We start from the raw sequence: 14,083 nt of genomic DNA, 5'->3' as shown, positions 1-14,083 counted from the left end.
CGGCGCGAGAGCAAGCTAGTTTCATTACATTGCGCCATTGCGGTATTTGATCGGTCAATATATAATGTAGGTACCTCAATAGTCCGCAGTGCAACTAAAATCGCATGAGGGTTTGCGCGCCGTCCTCCTAAGTCCTGAGTTCCTTTAAAAAGTACAAATTAAAATCGAATTTTGAACTAAAATGGAATAAAAGAAAGGAAGGTTCCCAATTCAAAACTGCAAAAATGACTCTGGGTCTTAGGAGGTTAACTGACCATATGTAAACCTTATTACAAAAGGCATAAGGTCTACCGCTGGAAAGTTATGAGTGTTCCTGTTTGTAGGCGAGGGGAAGCCCCTAAATTTCGAGGTGTAGCGTTTCTTTATATCAAATAACGCAGAAACGTGACTAAGGTTTGTTAGTTCCATGAATTCACAGTATAATGGTCTCATGTTGCTGTTCAGTCATTTTACCTTGTCAACAACCTTTCGTTTGACGTAATTGGGTGAATCAACTTTTTCTTGCCACTAGTTGCCATGGTTACGGTCTCCTGGGTCACTCTTAAAATACTAGTTATTTCGTATTTAAATGAACCAAACTTGAATTTTTTGGTAGTTATAAGGTCTTTCCATAATGGGACGTCTACTAAGCACGTTTGTAGAACATGGTACAGCAGCTCTTCTAAGAAACTATGCTACTATTGTCTCCTGGCTGATGGGACAGAATAACAACAAGAAATAGTTGATCGACCCAATGGGGTTGGCCGGTGGAAGTTTTTAGCAGATGGCGCCATCATAGCTTGCCCCGTCAATCCCTAGAATTGTGTCAAATTTTTGTTTTTTTAATACCCTGGATGCCAGCTCTTTAAGCCAAATCTCATAGAAAAAGGGGCAAGCTATGATGGCGCCATCTAGGCAAACCTTTGACAGTTGCCAACCCCATTGTCAAAGGGTATTTTATTAAGTTGACCATGTATTGGGCAATGAAACTTATTTTATACCTTTAAACGAGCAATTCTTGTATATATTTATATATTTCGGGGTTCACGGAAACGGCTCTAACGATTTCGATGAAATTGATATATGGGGGTTTTCGGGGGCGAAAATTTGATCTAGCTAGGTCTTATCTCTGCTGGGAAAACGTGCATTTTTGAATTTTTATGTTTCCCGAGCAAAGCTCGGTCTCCCAGATATTTTATATTACCTTTAAACGAGCAATTAATTCTTGTCTATATAATATCTGGAAGACCGAGTTTTGCTCGGAAAACGTACGGTAAAGTGGCCGAATATGCCGAATACCGAATAGTTGCCGAATATTCGTGGCATCTCTAGTTGTTATGGTTATAAACCAAAGTCGTGTCGTCTTGTAACATCGTTTTGTTATCTGATAATTCCTGAATCTTATTGTAAACACGTAAGGTACAACGAAGGTCAATTAAAGTTACTTTCCGAAAGAAACTGGATTTTTTACCGAAACCGGAGGTTCGGTTTTGCTCTAGTTTACCAAAACGCCGGCCGCAACATGATTTTTATGCCAAATCTTGCTGAAACTTTCCGAAGCCTATCGGTTGGACATTGCCGAAAATACAGTTTCGGTGCGGCCGAAAAGTTCGACAGTTTTTTGCCCGAAACCGAGTTTTCTGTCGAAACATGATTTTATGCCGAAACCGAATCTTCGGTAGGACTCTAGTTAAAAGTGTTGTTGTTATGCAAGTGAGAGTAGTAGCAGGGGTGCGAAACTCCTGACTTCGGCCAAACTCGACTCGGCATTGCTCCGAGCAATTATTAGGGTTGGCACCACTTGTCTTCCTTTGGAATGCACGACCACAGATAAGATAATCACTTGAATTTTGACAACCCTAAATAGCCGAAAGGGATAGTGCCATATATTAGAAAGGGATAGTATGATTCGACCCTGAACCGCTGTCAAACTTCGGTTTTGTAGGAAGTTTCCTTTCTGTACGGTAGTACTATTAGTATTATTTATTCTGTGGTAGTAGTGAGTTGAGAACGCTAGTGATATTCGACTGATTTTGGCGTAGGGAATGTTAAGAAAGTTATGTTGAAAAACAGTTAGAAAGTGTGAAGAAATGTGCTGAAATAATATACTTACTTAGATAGAAAAATAGTTAGGAATACAGAGCGGCTCAAAAATCTGTTGACAAAGATGTTTAACTGTGCATAATTGCTAATTGTTGATAAACATTGTTGATAATTTTAACAAACGTTTGCTTTTGTATATCAAACCAAAAATAAGGGTGCACTCATCATACTCAAAAATATGTCCCATAGCTCTTATGTCAGCGAATCATGAACTATGGGACATATTTTTGAGTAAGTTGCATACACTCGCATTTTTACACTTGACTGTACCTACGTTTCGTTTCAGTTAAATGATCGTAGTTTTTATTTTTCAATGGTTTTTTGTAAAATACGCGTAGCGTAAGATAAATACTCCTAAAAATGTTTTGTCAATATATTTTCGGGCCAACGTCTTTACACTCTATACCCAAACATTGAGATGCTGGTTTTATGAGTGACTTATATTTTGTTAGACTGTTTTTCCTGCATTCATATGTGACGTTATCTATAAAAAGGGACCTTATTGTCGACGGCGCTTACGCCATTATGTGTATATTACGCGCGACGCTGTACGGCGTAAGCGCCATCGACAATAAGGTCCCTTTTCATAGATAATGTCCCATATTCTAAACTAAACGCAGTATTTCAAGATTTTAAACTTATCTTGACGGTACAGAACATAATGTTAAGTTAAAATAAAATAATATATGTCCAAAAACAATTCTATTAGATAGACAAGGGTAATTCGTCCATTACTGGCCACTGTTTAATAACTGGCCACCTTAGGTATACTAACAATGAATGGCTGGTTAATAAGAACAATGAACAATAACGTGGCTAGTTATTGAGGAGCGGCCAGTTATTGAAACCTTAAATACTATAATGAATTCAGTTTATAGGTGAATAGAATTCATTTTAAGTATAAGGTGGCCATTTATTAACCGGTGGCCAGTAATTGACGAATTACTCTATATACTATAAAAATCATATTATTTAAGATGTTAAAATAGCTAGACTGCGATGGAATGGTTGTGTATGGCGTGTATGGCAAGTTCCAAAAATGAAATTTTGGCATAATTGTCAATGTTATAAAAAAATATTCTAATTGCAGATTTATTTTATATAATTATATAAATAAATTTGTCCTGGAAATTTAGGACACTGATTTATGTAATGTTGATTGTAAAAGTCATTTCTGCTAATCTATGGGTGACTGTACTATTTTTTTTTAATAAATAATATAAGTACTTATGATTATGAATATGAATGTTGCCCAAAACATGTTTGTAAATATAAATGTTTATTAACTGTTAGCATTTTTAAATGAATATCAAAATTATTTCAAATCATTTGTCAATTTATAATTATATTATATCAAATTATATGAATTAAGTATAATATTCAGACTTATTACTTTTAATTTAGTTTTTAAGACATAGTTAATTATTCGTATGTATGTTACCCTGTGATTCAATTGATGTTTTCATGCGATTTAAATTTATAAATGGTGTTGATTTATAAAACTAAATGTGTCTGATGCTTCAAACTTGTTGTTTTATTTATTATTTGATTCAGTTAAATATTTTTATAGTTCCGTACCCAAAGGGTAAAGACGGGACCCTATTAGTAAGACTCCACTGTCCGTCTATCTGTCACCAGGCTGTATCTCATGAACCGTGATAGCCAGACATTTGAAATTTTCACAGATGACGTATTTCTGTTGCCGCTATAACAACAAATACTAAAAAGTACGGAACCCTCGGCGGGCGAGTCCGACTCGCACTTGTCCGGTTTTTTGCTGGTTTTCTGCCCCATAAACCTAGAGATAGAGTCGTAACCAAGCTAACTCTGCATCACATTTGCAATGACAAAGTATGGCAAGAGCATTAATATCAAATTTCTATGGCAATATGACGTTTATTTATAATGACATTAATGACAGTCCTCACTTTGTAAGTTTGTTCAAATAAAAATATGTTAACTTAGACGGACCCTAACTTAAAATTACATATATTTACAACAAAAGTGTATGTTTAGTGCAATTAAACACTTAATTTTTGACAAATTTGACTGCAAACTTTTGGTTATCAGTGTACAGTCGCCATCAGATATATAGGAGCGGCCAAGGTGTTCACAATATCTGAACACGCGCTCTAACGCCCTGACAATAGAGGCGTGTTCCGATATTTGTGAGCACCTTGGCCGCTCCGATATATCTGATGGCGACTGTACCTATGGAGTCGATGATTTCTCTAAAACTATTCATTTTCCCTGAACATACATGGGGGTCAAATCGGTAGCTATTAAGGTCCCATCATAGGGTGTCACCACACCAATAGGGTATTTGACTACTAGTCAAATCAGTTTCTTTTTTCGAACTGTCAAAACGATTTTGCAACTATGGAATTTATATGAAACACTAGTATGTGACGTCACAATCAAATTACCTACTCTTTATAGTTTTATACGGGTTTTAAAATATAAATTGTGTCTAAATATAACTTCTGTCTACGTTTATGTATTAATCTTCTGGTGCTTTATTTCATGCATGGTTTAAAATAATTTATTTTAAATTCAGTCAAATACCGTATCGATCGATGACATCGATCGACGTCGATTGGTGTGGTAACACATAGGCTTGCGTTTAATCTGTACTGAACGTGACACCCTGTATTTTGTGCATTTTACAAGCTTTTAAATTTTATGTATGTTTGGGTCAAATCTTACAAGCTAAATTAGACCCACATCCCATAGTTCGATTGAGCTGAACGTACCGAACTTATTATGGTATGGCAATATTATGGTACCATCGAGCGGATTTGATGGAGGAGACCATGGTCTAATAAAACATGGTCTTCTATTCCCAGAGTGACACGGGCCTACGTCACAATAACATTGCCACTTTATTTCAACATAACATGTTACATGGGTACATTATACCTATGGTTAATAAGTTAAAATATTTCTTTATAATTTTCATTTATATGTATTTTATCTTACATTTTACAATAACACGTCATTTTTAATTATTCGTTAGCAATATCTTCCGATTCACGAAAGAAATTTCAGACGTTCGGGTAATTCTGTTTACATTACTGGCAACATAGGATAGCGCTGTCACATTTGACAATTCGGATCTAGATAACTTCATGCCCTGACCGTCATCCTTGTCGAACGCGTGTTAATTGTTATTTCCTTCTCGCTCAGTGTCAGCAGTCGCAGTGTTTTCCAAACTTTTCACGTCGTAAGCTTGGTAATTAATGTGTAACTGTGAATTAGTTTATCAAACGTTTGTCTTGTATAGATAAATAAAGTTTAATTTAATACATTAGATTTGTTTTATTTTACTATGTTTCTAAATGACGAATAACTTAAAATTAATGCCGTTAAAATAATTTTCACCGTTGGTTAAAATTCTCCCACATTTTAAAGTTTGAGAACCTGTAAACAGCATGATGACGTAGCCCCGTGTCAGTTAGGTCATACGCGAATCTCGGAATAGAGTACCAGGCGGAGTATATTATTATACCATGATGGAGACAGGAGGTGGCCATAGCAACTCTGTGATAAAACATCGCAATCAAATGGTATTTAGGCTTGTAAGAATTGTCTCGATGAGTATTATAGTTGCCTGATGAAAGAAAAGTATTGTGAACGATAAATTTATGTTGTGTAAGATAAGATATTATTGCAGAAATGCAGATTGTACCTACAGTATACGGTACCTATTTATGTTGTTAGGTATAAGTGTTAAGTGAAGTGTCTATTTAGTGACGGCATGTTTGATAATTCGAGTGGTTCTCGTAATAGCTATGACTTATTATTGTTTTTATCATTTTACCATGAAACGATTTCACAAGATTCACAAGTATGCTGAATAATAAATATCAAATGATATTTCGTACATAAGTTCCGAAAAACTCATTCGTACGAGCCGGGGTTTGAACCCGCGGCCTCCGGATTGAAAGTTGAAGGGGATATTGATATAATCTTATTTTTTTATATGTCACTGTCACTGTCTATTTGATGCTGCGTCAGGATTCAAACCCGCGACCTCGGAAAAGTCGAACGCCTAGATCACTCAGCCACGACGCCAACGTCTATTACGCAACTATAATCACCATGGGAAATGAACACAATACCACCCACACTGTTAAGACGATAGTAGACGAACGCTTCTCCATACAAACGTAGTCCATCGACATATCTAAAGACGGGCAATAAGAATGGGGCCAGTACAGCGGTGTCAGGCACACGAATTCGAGCCAATCGTCCAGTCTAACGCCACAACGCGAGTGGTTGATGAGTTCGCAACACGCGCGCGATTGGTCGCCACTAGTTGCGTTTGACTACACGAGTGCCCGTAAGGCCCCGTCTTTTGATATATTATGTCAATGACGTAGTTTAATTTTGATATTAAATTTACTCATAATCTTCATTGCATATCACATTATATCTTAACCTATTACATAGAATTAATATGCTCCTAAATTATTATAAGAGTTAAAAGCTTTCAAAGTAAGTAAGTAAGTGAAATGAAAGGGTATAGCTATGTAAATATAATAAAACAATACTTGTATTAAATTCAAGTCTATTAATGGAAGATAGTTTCTGACATGTTACAGTACAGTATATCTCATAAAAGCAGCGGAATATCTATCTGTATCTGTCTGTAGTCTGTCTGGCTGGTCACCTGGCGGCTTAGCACGGTCGCGTTTTTATCCCTTGTCACCATGCCTGTCACGTTCTAACAAGTATGTAAGTGCGAAAGGGACGCGCATAGTGATAGTCGATAAAAATGGAACCGTGCTGAGCCCGCTGGAGAGGATCGTGCTGTGAGAAGAGCGTATGTGGGATGTGGGGCACCCGCGGGCGGAAAACGTCCGTCTGGGCGTCCCAGATACCACTGGAGTGACGAAGCTCTACAAGACCCGCCCTCGGAATACCCAACTGGCGTGAAGTGGCGCAGAATAGGGCAGAGTGGCGCTCTCTTGTGTCAGAGGCCAACGTCCTTTTTGGGTCACTGAGCCATTGAGGTAGTAATAGTCTATGTCTATAGAAATTATTCAGCATGGGAAAATGGACACGCGACACTATTCAACTTTTATATGACATTTGACAGCGGCCATGCTTGATAATATCTAAATTATATGCTTTACATTGCATGGTAGTAACGAAATTAATGGGTTGAGGTATGCGTGGCCTTGGAAGAGAATTGTTTATTTTATTGGAAATATGTGGTTGGTTGGTGTACCTTACCTACCTACCTACCTATACAAGAGCTGTTTTTTTCCTTATGGATGGTTTTAATTCGAAATCTGTTATGTGGTTATCATGATAGCTAAATCCTTAAAATTTGGTACACTGATTTAAAATACAATACCGTAATAAGTAAGGTACTTTCTAGACAGTTTAATATGCAAAATTGGTGTCACTGACATATACGAGTATATAAATGTGTCTACCGAAATTCTGTCCAAATACACATAATTATGCCCTATTCACAACATCCATTGACAGATTTGTCCGCCAAATACATTTGCCAGACAAATCTGACTGATATTCTGTACATATGTATATTGTATATCCTAAGCTTTTAGCCCTTTACCGGGCTAACATTTCAAAAATGACAATCGAATGTCAGTCTTACTCATCGAAAATAAAACACATGTTTGAAGTGCCGTACGTGGGAAATATATATCCCTTAGCTTGGTAAAGGGTTAATAAGAAATGTGTCAATATGTCAAAATTATTTGGTAAGGTGCATACTAACTTACTCCGTTGGCTTAAGGGGCCCACTGATTAACAGTCCGCCGGACGGTATCGGCCTGGCAGTTAGAACAAAATTTCCGAACAACCGACAGGCCGATACTGTGCGGCGGACTGTTAATCAGTGGGCCCCTTTAGTGATCCAAAATGAGACTTGGCCTCCAACACAAGACAGCGCCACTTTTCTCGGTCCTGCGCTACTCGCCAATTGCTGACTCAGAGTTCACGCAGATCCGCCGCCACCATTACCAAATTTTCCGATATTAGGTACCAATTTTCCTTTTTTTAATGTTACAGTACCTCCACGAGATCGGACATAAAGTAGTAGTAACGCAACCACGAGTAGCGGCCGCGGCATCATTAGCGGCCAGGGTGGCTGAGGAAATTGGTGAGCCGCTGGGCGAGTGCGTCGGCTATGCTGCCGGCATGACTAGTCTGCGCTCACCGCATTCTAGTATTGTGGTAAGTTTATTCCAGGCCTTTCAAAGGCCGCGGCCGACGGTCGAGTTTCAAAGCTCAAGGCCCGGAGCGTCCTTGTCCAGTAGCGCTAATCCGTGCGAGGCCGAAGTACGACCTACCTGATGTAGGGGAAAAATCAAGTTCTAACTTCGTCTCAGACCACAGTCAGATGCGCTGCGTTCGCAATTTGACTGTCTGTATTAAAATGTAATGTGGGTTGTAGTGTTGAGGGATAATCCAATAGTCATGCGCAAAATGTGTCACTGAAAAGAAAATATTGATATGCATCTTTCGTACGCTGTGAAGTACTTCATTCTTTTAGTTCACCAGTTCAGTTTAGTTCAGTAGCTCAACAGATCCATCTATATCAAATGTACTGGTTTCATTTCTCTCATTCGCGGATATATTTGATAGATAAGAATTTGATAGATAATTTCATTCAATATGAATCAAATAGATGGATTTATGAATCGAAGGTTTAACATGGTGTCCTTGTCACTCTCTAAGCGAATGAGCAAGTAAATGAAAAAAAAAATTAACTGAACTGCTGAAGTAAAGAAATGAATCCCAACTGAACTAGTGAATGAAAGAGTGATATCAAGTGAAGTACTTCATTTGAATCTTTCATTCGCGAACTACTCGTGTCTACTTTTAAAGGCCGAGGCCAACGGTCGAGTTTCAAAGCTCAAGGCCCGGAGCGTCCTTGCGTCCAGCGCTAATCCGTGCGAGGCCGAAGACCGACCTGCAGGGGAAAAGTCGAGTTCTAACTCGAGCTCAGAGCAGTCAGATGCGCTGCGTTTGCAAGACGACTGTATTAAAATGTAATGTCGGTTGTAGCGTTGGGGCAATCCAACTTGAATCTTGGTATCTGGAATATACTCTTTCCCGGCCGATTTCGACCACGGCGACTGTTTCAACTCCGCTGCTGAAGACGTTCGTGTGCCCGCGTGTGGCTTGCGTAGCCGATCTTATTAACAAAGACCCGTGCACACAACGGGCAGGTAAGGACACCATTGCTGTAATTATACCTAATAGCCGCTGGTGGTCAGGCTTTCAGCTCATCCCGTCTGATATCTAGTTCCATAAGTCGACGGGACTCAAAGTCATCAGTTTGTTTAATGACAAAAGATCTCCATACAGGGCCGGTCGGCCGCCTGCTTCTCCCACAGAAGCGGTATCTGGAATATAAGGACCAGGGCACCAGATCAAGATTAAGCATAAGGGTTTGACTTCGGTATAAAGTGTTTATGCTTGAGTTATGAAAAAATCGGTCCAGTAATGACGGTGATATGGAGTAACAAACATAAAAAAAACACACAATCGAATTGATAACCTCCTTCTTTTGAGATTTGGAAGTCGGTTAAAAATGAGTTTTGTCTTTACAAATTGAATTGAAATTATATTTGACCTATACGGCATAGGAGAAAAATCTTAACAGTGCGAAGTAGCAGTAAATCAGCGCCATCTACCATGAAATTAGGCAATTAAACTGCTACAATTAACATTTTTATTCCTTGTTTTCAGTTCATGACGGAAGGCGTGTTGCTGCGAGAAATGTTCGCGTCTCCACTTCTGATGCAGTATTCGGTCGTTGTTTTGGACGAGGTAAGACAGACATACCGCCAGGCTGAAGTGGGACTGGGCAGGTCACGTCTGCCGCATGCATCCGGATAGGTAGGCTAGTATAGCCGTATAGTGGATGCCGCAAAATAAGCGCGGACGTGGCAGGCCCAGACGGAGATGGCGGGACGACTTAGACACCTTCATTAATAACTGCTCGGAAAAAGCTCAGTAACGGGAGTCGTGCAAATCAGGGGGAGAGGCCTTTGCCCGCAGTGGGACACTATAACAGGCTATTAAAAAAAGCAGCGGGTTGCACTCCGGGATTGCCGGCAGAAGTGAAAACTCAATGACATTGTAACAGTTTTTCGATCAGGTCACGTGTCCGTCTTACGTCTTACGAATCTTACGGTCACGTGACCTGTCGCGAGTTTAACATTTTTTCCCCATCACAAAAAGTGCACGGCGCCGCTAAAGAAGTTTTCACTTCAAAAAGACATACAGACTTGTACAGTCACCTGCAATAATATGTTACTCTTCGACGGCTGAAACGGTCGTGTTTGAAAATTTGCCACTATTTTTCGCAGTTGTACCGTAAATAACTATTATACCTAGGACTGTTGATAAAAACTTATCATAATGTTCATGACAAAGCCTTTCATTATTATTGAATGAGATCATCTATAATAACGATGACTTGTTCAGTTTAATAATATTATTTTAATCCCCTTCTCATAGACACAAACTAAAGTCTTGTGCGCACTTAGAGTTAAACCAAGAAAAGTCTGCAGCGATTTTGATAGACCACGCAGTGCAAGTGTTATTTTAAACGTCAAACTTCTATGAAATTATAACGTATAAATAACACTTGCACTGCGTGGTCTATCAAAAACCCTGCAGACTTTTCTTGGTCTAACTCTACCCTCGTAAGTCGTGGACCGGGCAATTTTGTGCACTTGCACCATTGCACTAGCCCGAGATTAACCGGTTAAACCTGGCCTCTATTTCACCACGGTGACAGGTGCGACAATTGTCGACATCACTGTTACTGACGTCACATGCGTCCATAGGCTACGGTAACAGCTTACCATCGGACGGGCGGTGTGCTTGTTTGCCACCAACATTTTGATTTTAAAAAAACTCCATTATATCGCCAATAATTAAGTACCTACTTATTTTGCGAAGCCAATGACAATTGTCACATTCAAGAAACACGACAATTGTCACGAAATTCCGACACAACTAATTTCCTGTCAAGAATTACCGAAAGTTATTTTAAATCTTGTGACAATTGTCATCATCATCATCACCATAACCTTCGCAAGAGAAATACCTGTTTTTTGCCGATATAATAAAGATATTTTAAATGATACAATGATGGTGGCAAACAGGAATACGGCCCGCCCTATGGTAAATTGTAACCGTAGCCCATGGATGCCTGTGACGTCAGCAACAGTGACATTTGTCGAATTGTCGCACCTGTCGCCGTGGTGAAATAGGGGTCTGGAGTTACCATGGTTACCAATACAATTTGACAATAGGTTTAACCACTTAACCCCGGGTTAGTGGGATGGTGCAAGTGGGCCTAAGAGTTTAAAACTCGTATTTTATTTGTACAGTCACCTGCAATAATATGTTACACAACGAAGGCCGCAAAACTATGTGACACGCTCTTATGGCTCTACAAATAAGATCGTGTCAGATATTTTTGCGGCCTTCGTTGTGTAACATATTATTGCAGGTGACTGTAGGTACTTGTAAAAGTACTTCCGTATTATGGCGTGTGACTATACTAAGTTAGGGTGGTATTCCATCTGTCCAATTTCTTTGTCCAATGTGTATTTTGTCTCACATTTTGCTTAATGAGAGAGTGAGACACACTGACATTAGACCAAAATATTGGACAGATGGAATACCACCCTTATGGCTCCTCTACACGATGGGCCAGCGCCGGCCACTCCAAGGGACGCAGCCATGCGGTAGAATGAGATAGCAATATCACTTGCTCCCTCTAACGCATAAATGCGTCGCTTGGAGTGGCCGGCGCTGGCCCATCGTGTAGAGGAGCCATTAGTCAATTCCTAAGGATGTTATTCCACCATTTCCACCTGTTCTTGGTACAATGTCATACTCATTTCGTCTTACTCTCTCATTAAGCAAAATGTGAGACGCAAATACATATTGGACCAAGAAATTGGACAGATGGAATACCAACCTTATACTCTGTATCTTTAGGTACTTAAATAAAAGTAAACAAATAATTTGTACACTTTCGGGTAGTTATAACATTTATTGGTTAACCAACCAAATACAAAACCGCCTGGATCTGTCACTGAACGACCTGACTTTCACCTACATTATTTGATCATGTAATGTTTTCATCTACCCTCAACTGGGTTAAGAAGCCATTTGAGGGTACATCTTATTTACGCTTTTTTAAAAAGGTACCTAAATATATAGACTATAGGGTAGGTGTGTTAGTTTTCGTCCAGCTCTAGTTTTCGTCCACTTGACGAAATTTGCAATCCTTAATGTCGAAACAATATATCTGTCTACATAAAAATGATATTTCGCATTTAAAAAAATAAAAATCAAATATATTATTTGCGAATCTGTCAAGTGGACGAAAACTAGAGCATGGACGGAAACTAGCGCAATGACCCTAGTCCTTACATTTATTTCAGTACCATTTTCTATGATTTTCAGGTCCACGAAAGATCGCAAATGACAGATGTGCTGATGGGTCTGCTCAAGAAAATAGCCAAAGTAAGTTTTTGGCAAATTTGCTATATTTATTTAAAAACAAACTATTAGCTACCTACAAAACTAAAACTAAGACCTAAAAAAAAAAACTAAAAATTGATATCTAAAGAGGGGCATAGTGCCAAGGATGCTGGCAGCACTTCCTCGCTGAATCGCAACGATTATTCGTTGAGCGAGGAAGCTGCCAGCTCTTTTGTCCCCAGTGACCTCAACCAGCCGTTTGGCCAAATCAGTAAACAGACTCTGAGCTCCCGGGGCCCACGGACCGAGGGTCTCGACACCGAAAGGAACAAAGTTATAATTGGCGTGGAGACCCCCGTAGTATTTCCGCCGTTTGAGGGTCTCGCAGGGGCGTATTTTGAAATTTGGCGCCCCGGGCTATGGCACGTTTAGCCGCCCCAGAACTCAAGGAAGAAAAACAAAATGCAAATCCGCCAGGAGCGGCATATGCCGCCCCCGGGGGTTGGCGCCCCGGGCCATGGCCCGGTTGGCCCTGGGGTAAATACGCCCCTGGGGTCTCGGCAGCTTCGGCAGCGGCACCCGCTTTCTTTGTGGTATCGTGAAGGTGAGACAAAAAAGCGGTGGTGGCCTAGCGGTAAGAGCGTGCGACTTTCAATCCGGAGGTCGCGGGTTCAAACCCCGGCTCGTACTATAGTGTAAACAACTTTATTTACGGTATTTGACACATTATGACTGACGTATATAGAGATGTAACTAACGCAAATCGATTGTCACAGCAAGCGATTACGATTGGATGGCACGTAGACTGAGGTATCGAATTGCGACGTATAATGAATTTTTATTTGAGATTTAAATAAAGCTAGAATTATATGGTTTTCCCGCAAGCTAAATGCATTTAATACACCGACCGAGTAGGTCGCACCCATTGTCAAAATTGAAACTAACTGGGGATCTATTTTAAAGTTTATTTATGTTATTTCTGTGTCAAATTTGTTGTCTGTTAAGTGACGATAAATATATCCATATTTACAGTTAATTATCCACCTTTTCCTTATTTTTATTAAAAGAAAAATGAAAAATTCATATCGATTTACTTAGACGACTACCGATTCATAACGGTGGTGTCCGGCCAACCCTAAAATTAAAAAAAAAAAGACGTAGAACGTAAACGTTCGCAGTGCAGTTGTTTTCCTTTGTGATTTCAATGTGCAAGACATTTTACGTAGTGTTGCTGTAGTGAGTGACAGACGTCAAATACCGTAAATAACGTTGTTTACACTATAATGAGGTTTTCGGAACTTATGTATATCATCGTAGCATCGTAGCATCGTGACTAATGAGGAAACCGCACTAATCCCAATAACGCCTAGTTCAGAGGGGAAACTAGGCCAGCGGTTGGAAGGTCAGATGGCAGTCGCTTCCGTAAAAAATATTGCCTACGTCAATTCTTGGGAATAGTTGTCAAGCGGACCTCAGGCTCCCATGAGCCGTGGCAAAATGCCGTGACAAC

General features: G+C 39.6%; 1 protein-coding gene across 1 annotated transcript in view; it reads left to right on the top strand.

The window, feature by feature from the left end:
• LOC134801706 (probable ATP-dependent RNA helicase DHX35) overlaps positions 1–14,083 on the top strand; it is a 29,832-nt gene that overhangs the window by 8,607 nt on the left and 7,142 nt on the right. Inside the window, exons 3-5 of the mRNA XM_063774303.1 lie at positions 8,128–8,292; positions 9,814–9,894; positions 12,556–12,615. Of these exons, the coding sequence (XP_063630373.1) occupies positions 8,128–8,292; positions 9,814–9,894; positions 12,556–12,615 (306 nt within the window). The remainder of the gene's footprint in view (positions 1–8,127; positions 8,293–9,813; positions 9,895–12,555; positions 12,616–14,083) is intronic.

This window comes from Cydia splendana, chromosome 23 (genome assembly GCF_910591565.1).
Source record: "Cydia splendana chromosome 23, ilCydSple1.2, whole genome shotgun sequence".
NCBI classification, from domain to species: domain Eukaryota; kingdom Metazoa; phylum Arthropoda; class Insecta; order Lepidoptera; family Tortricidae; genus Cydia; species Cydia splendana.
Note: the sequence above shows the minus strand (reverse complement) of the source record. Positions and strands in the feature narration are given on the sequence as shown.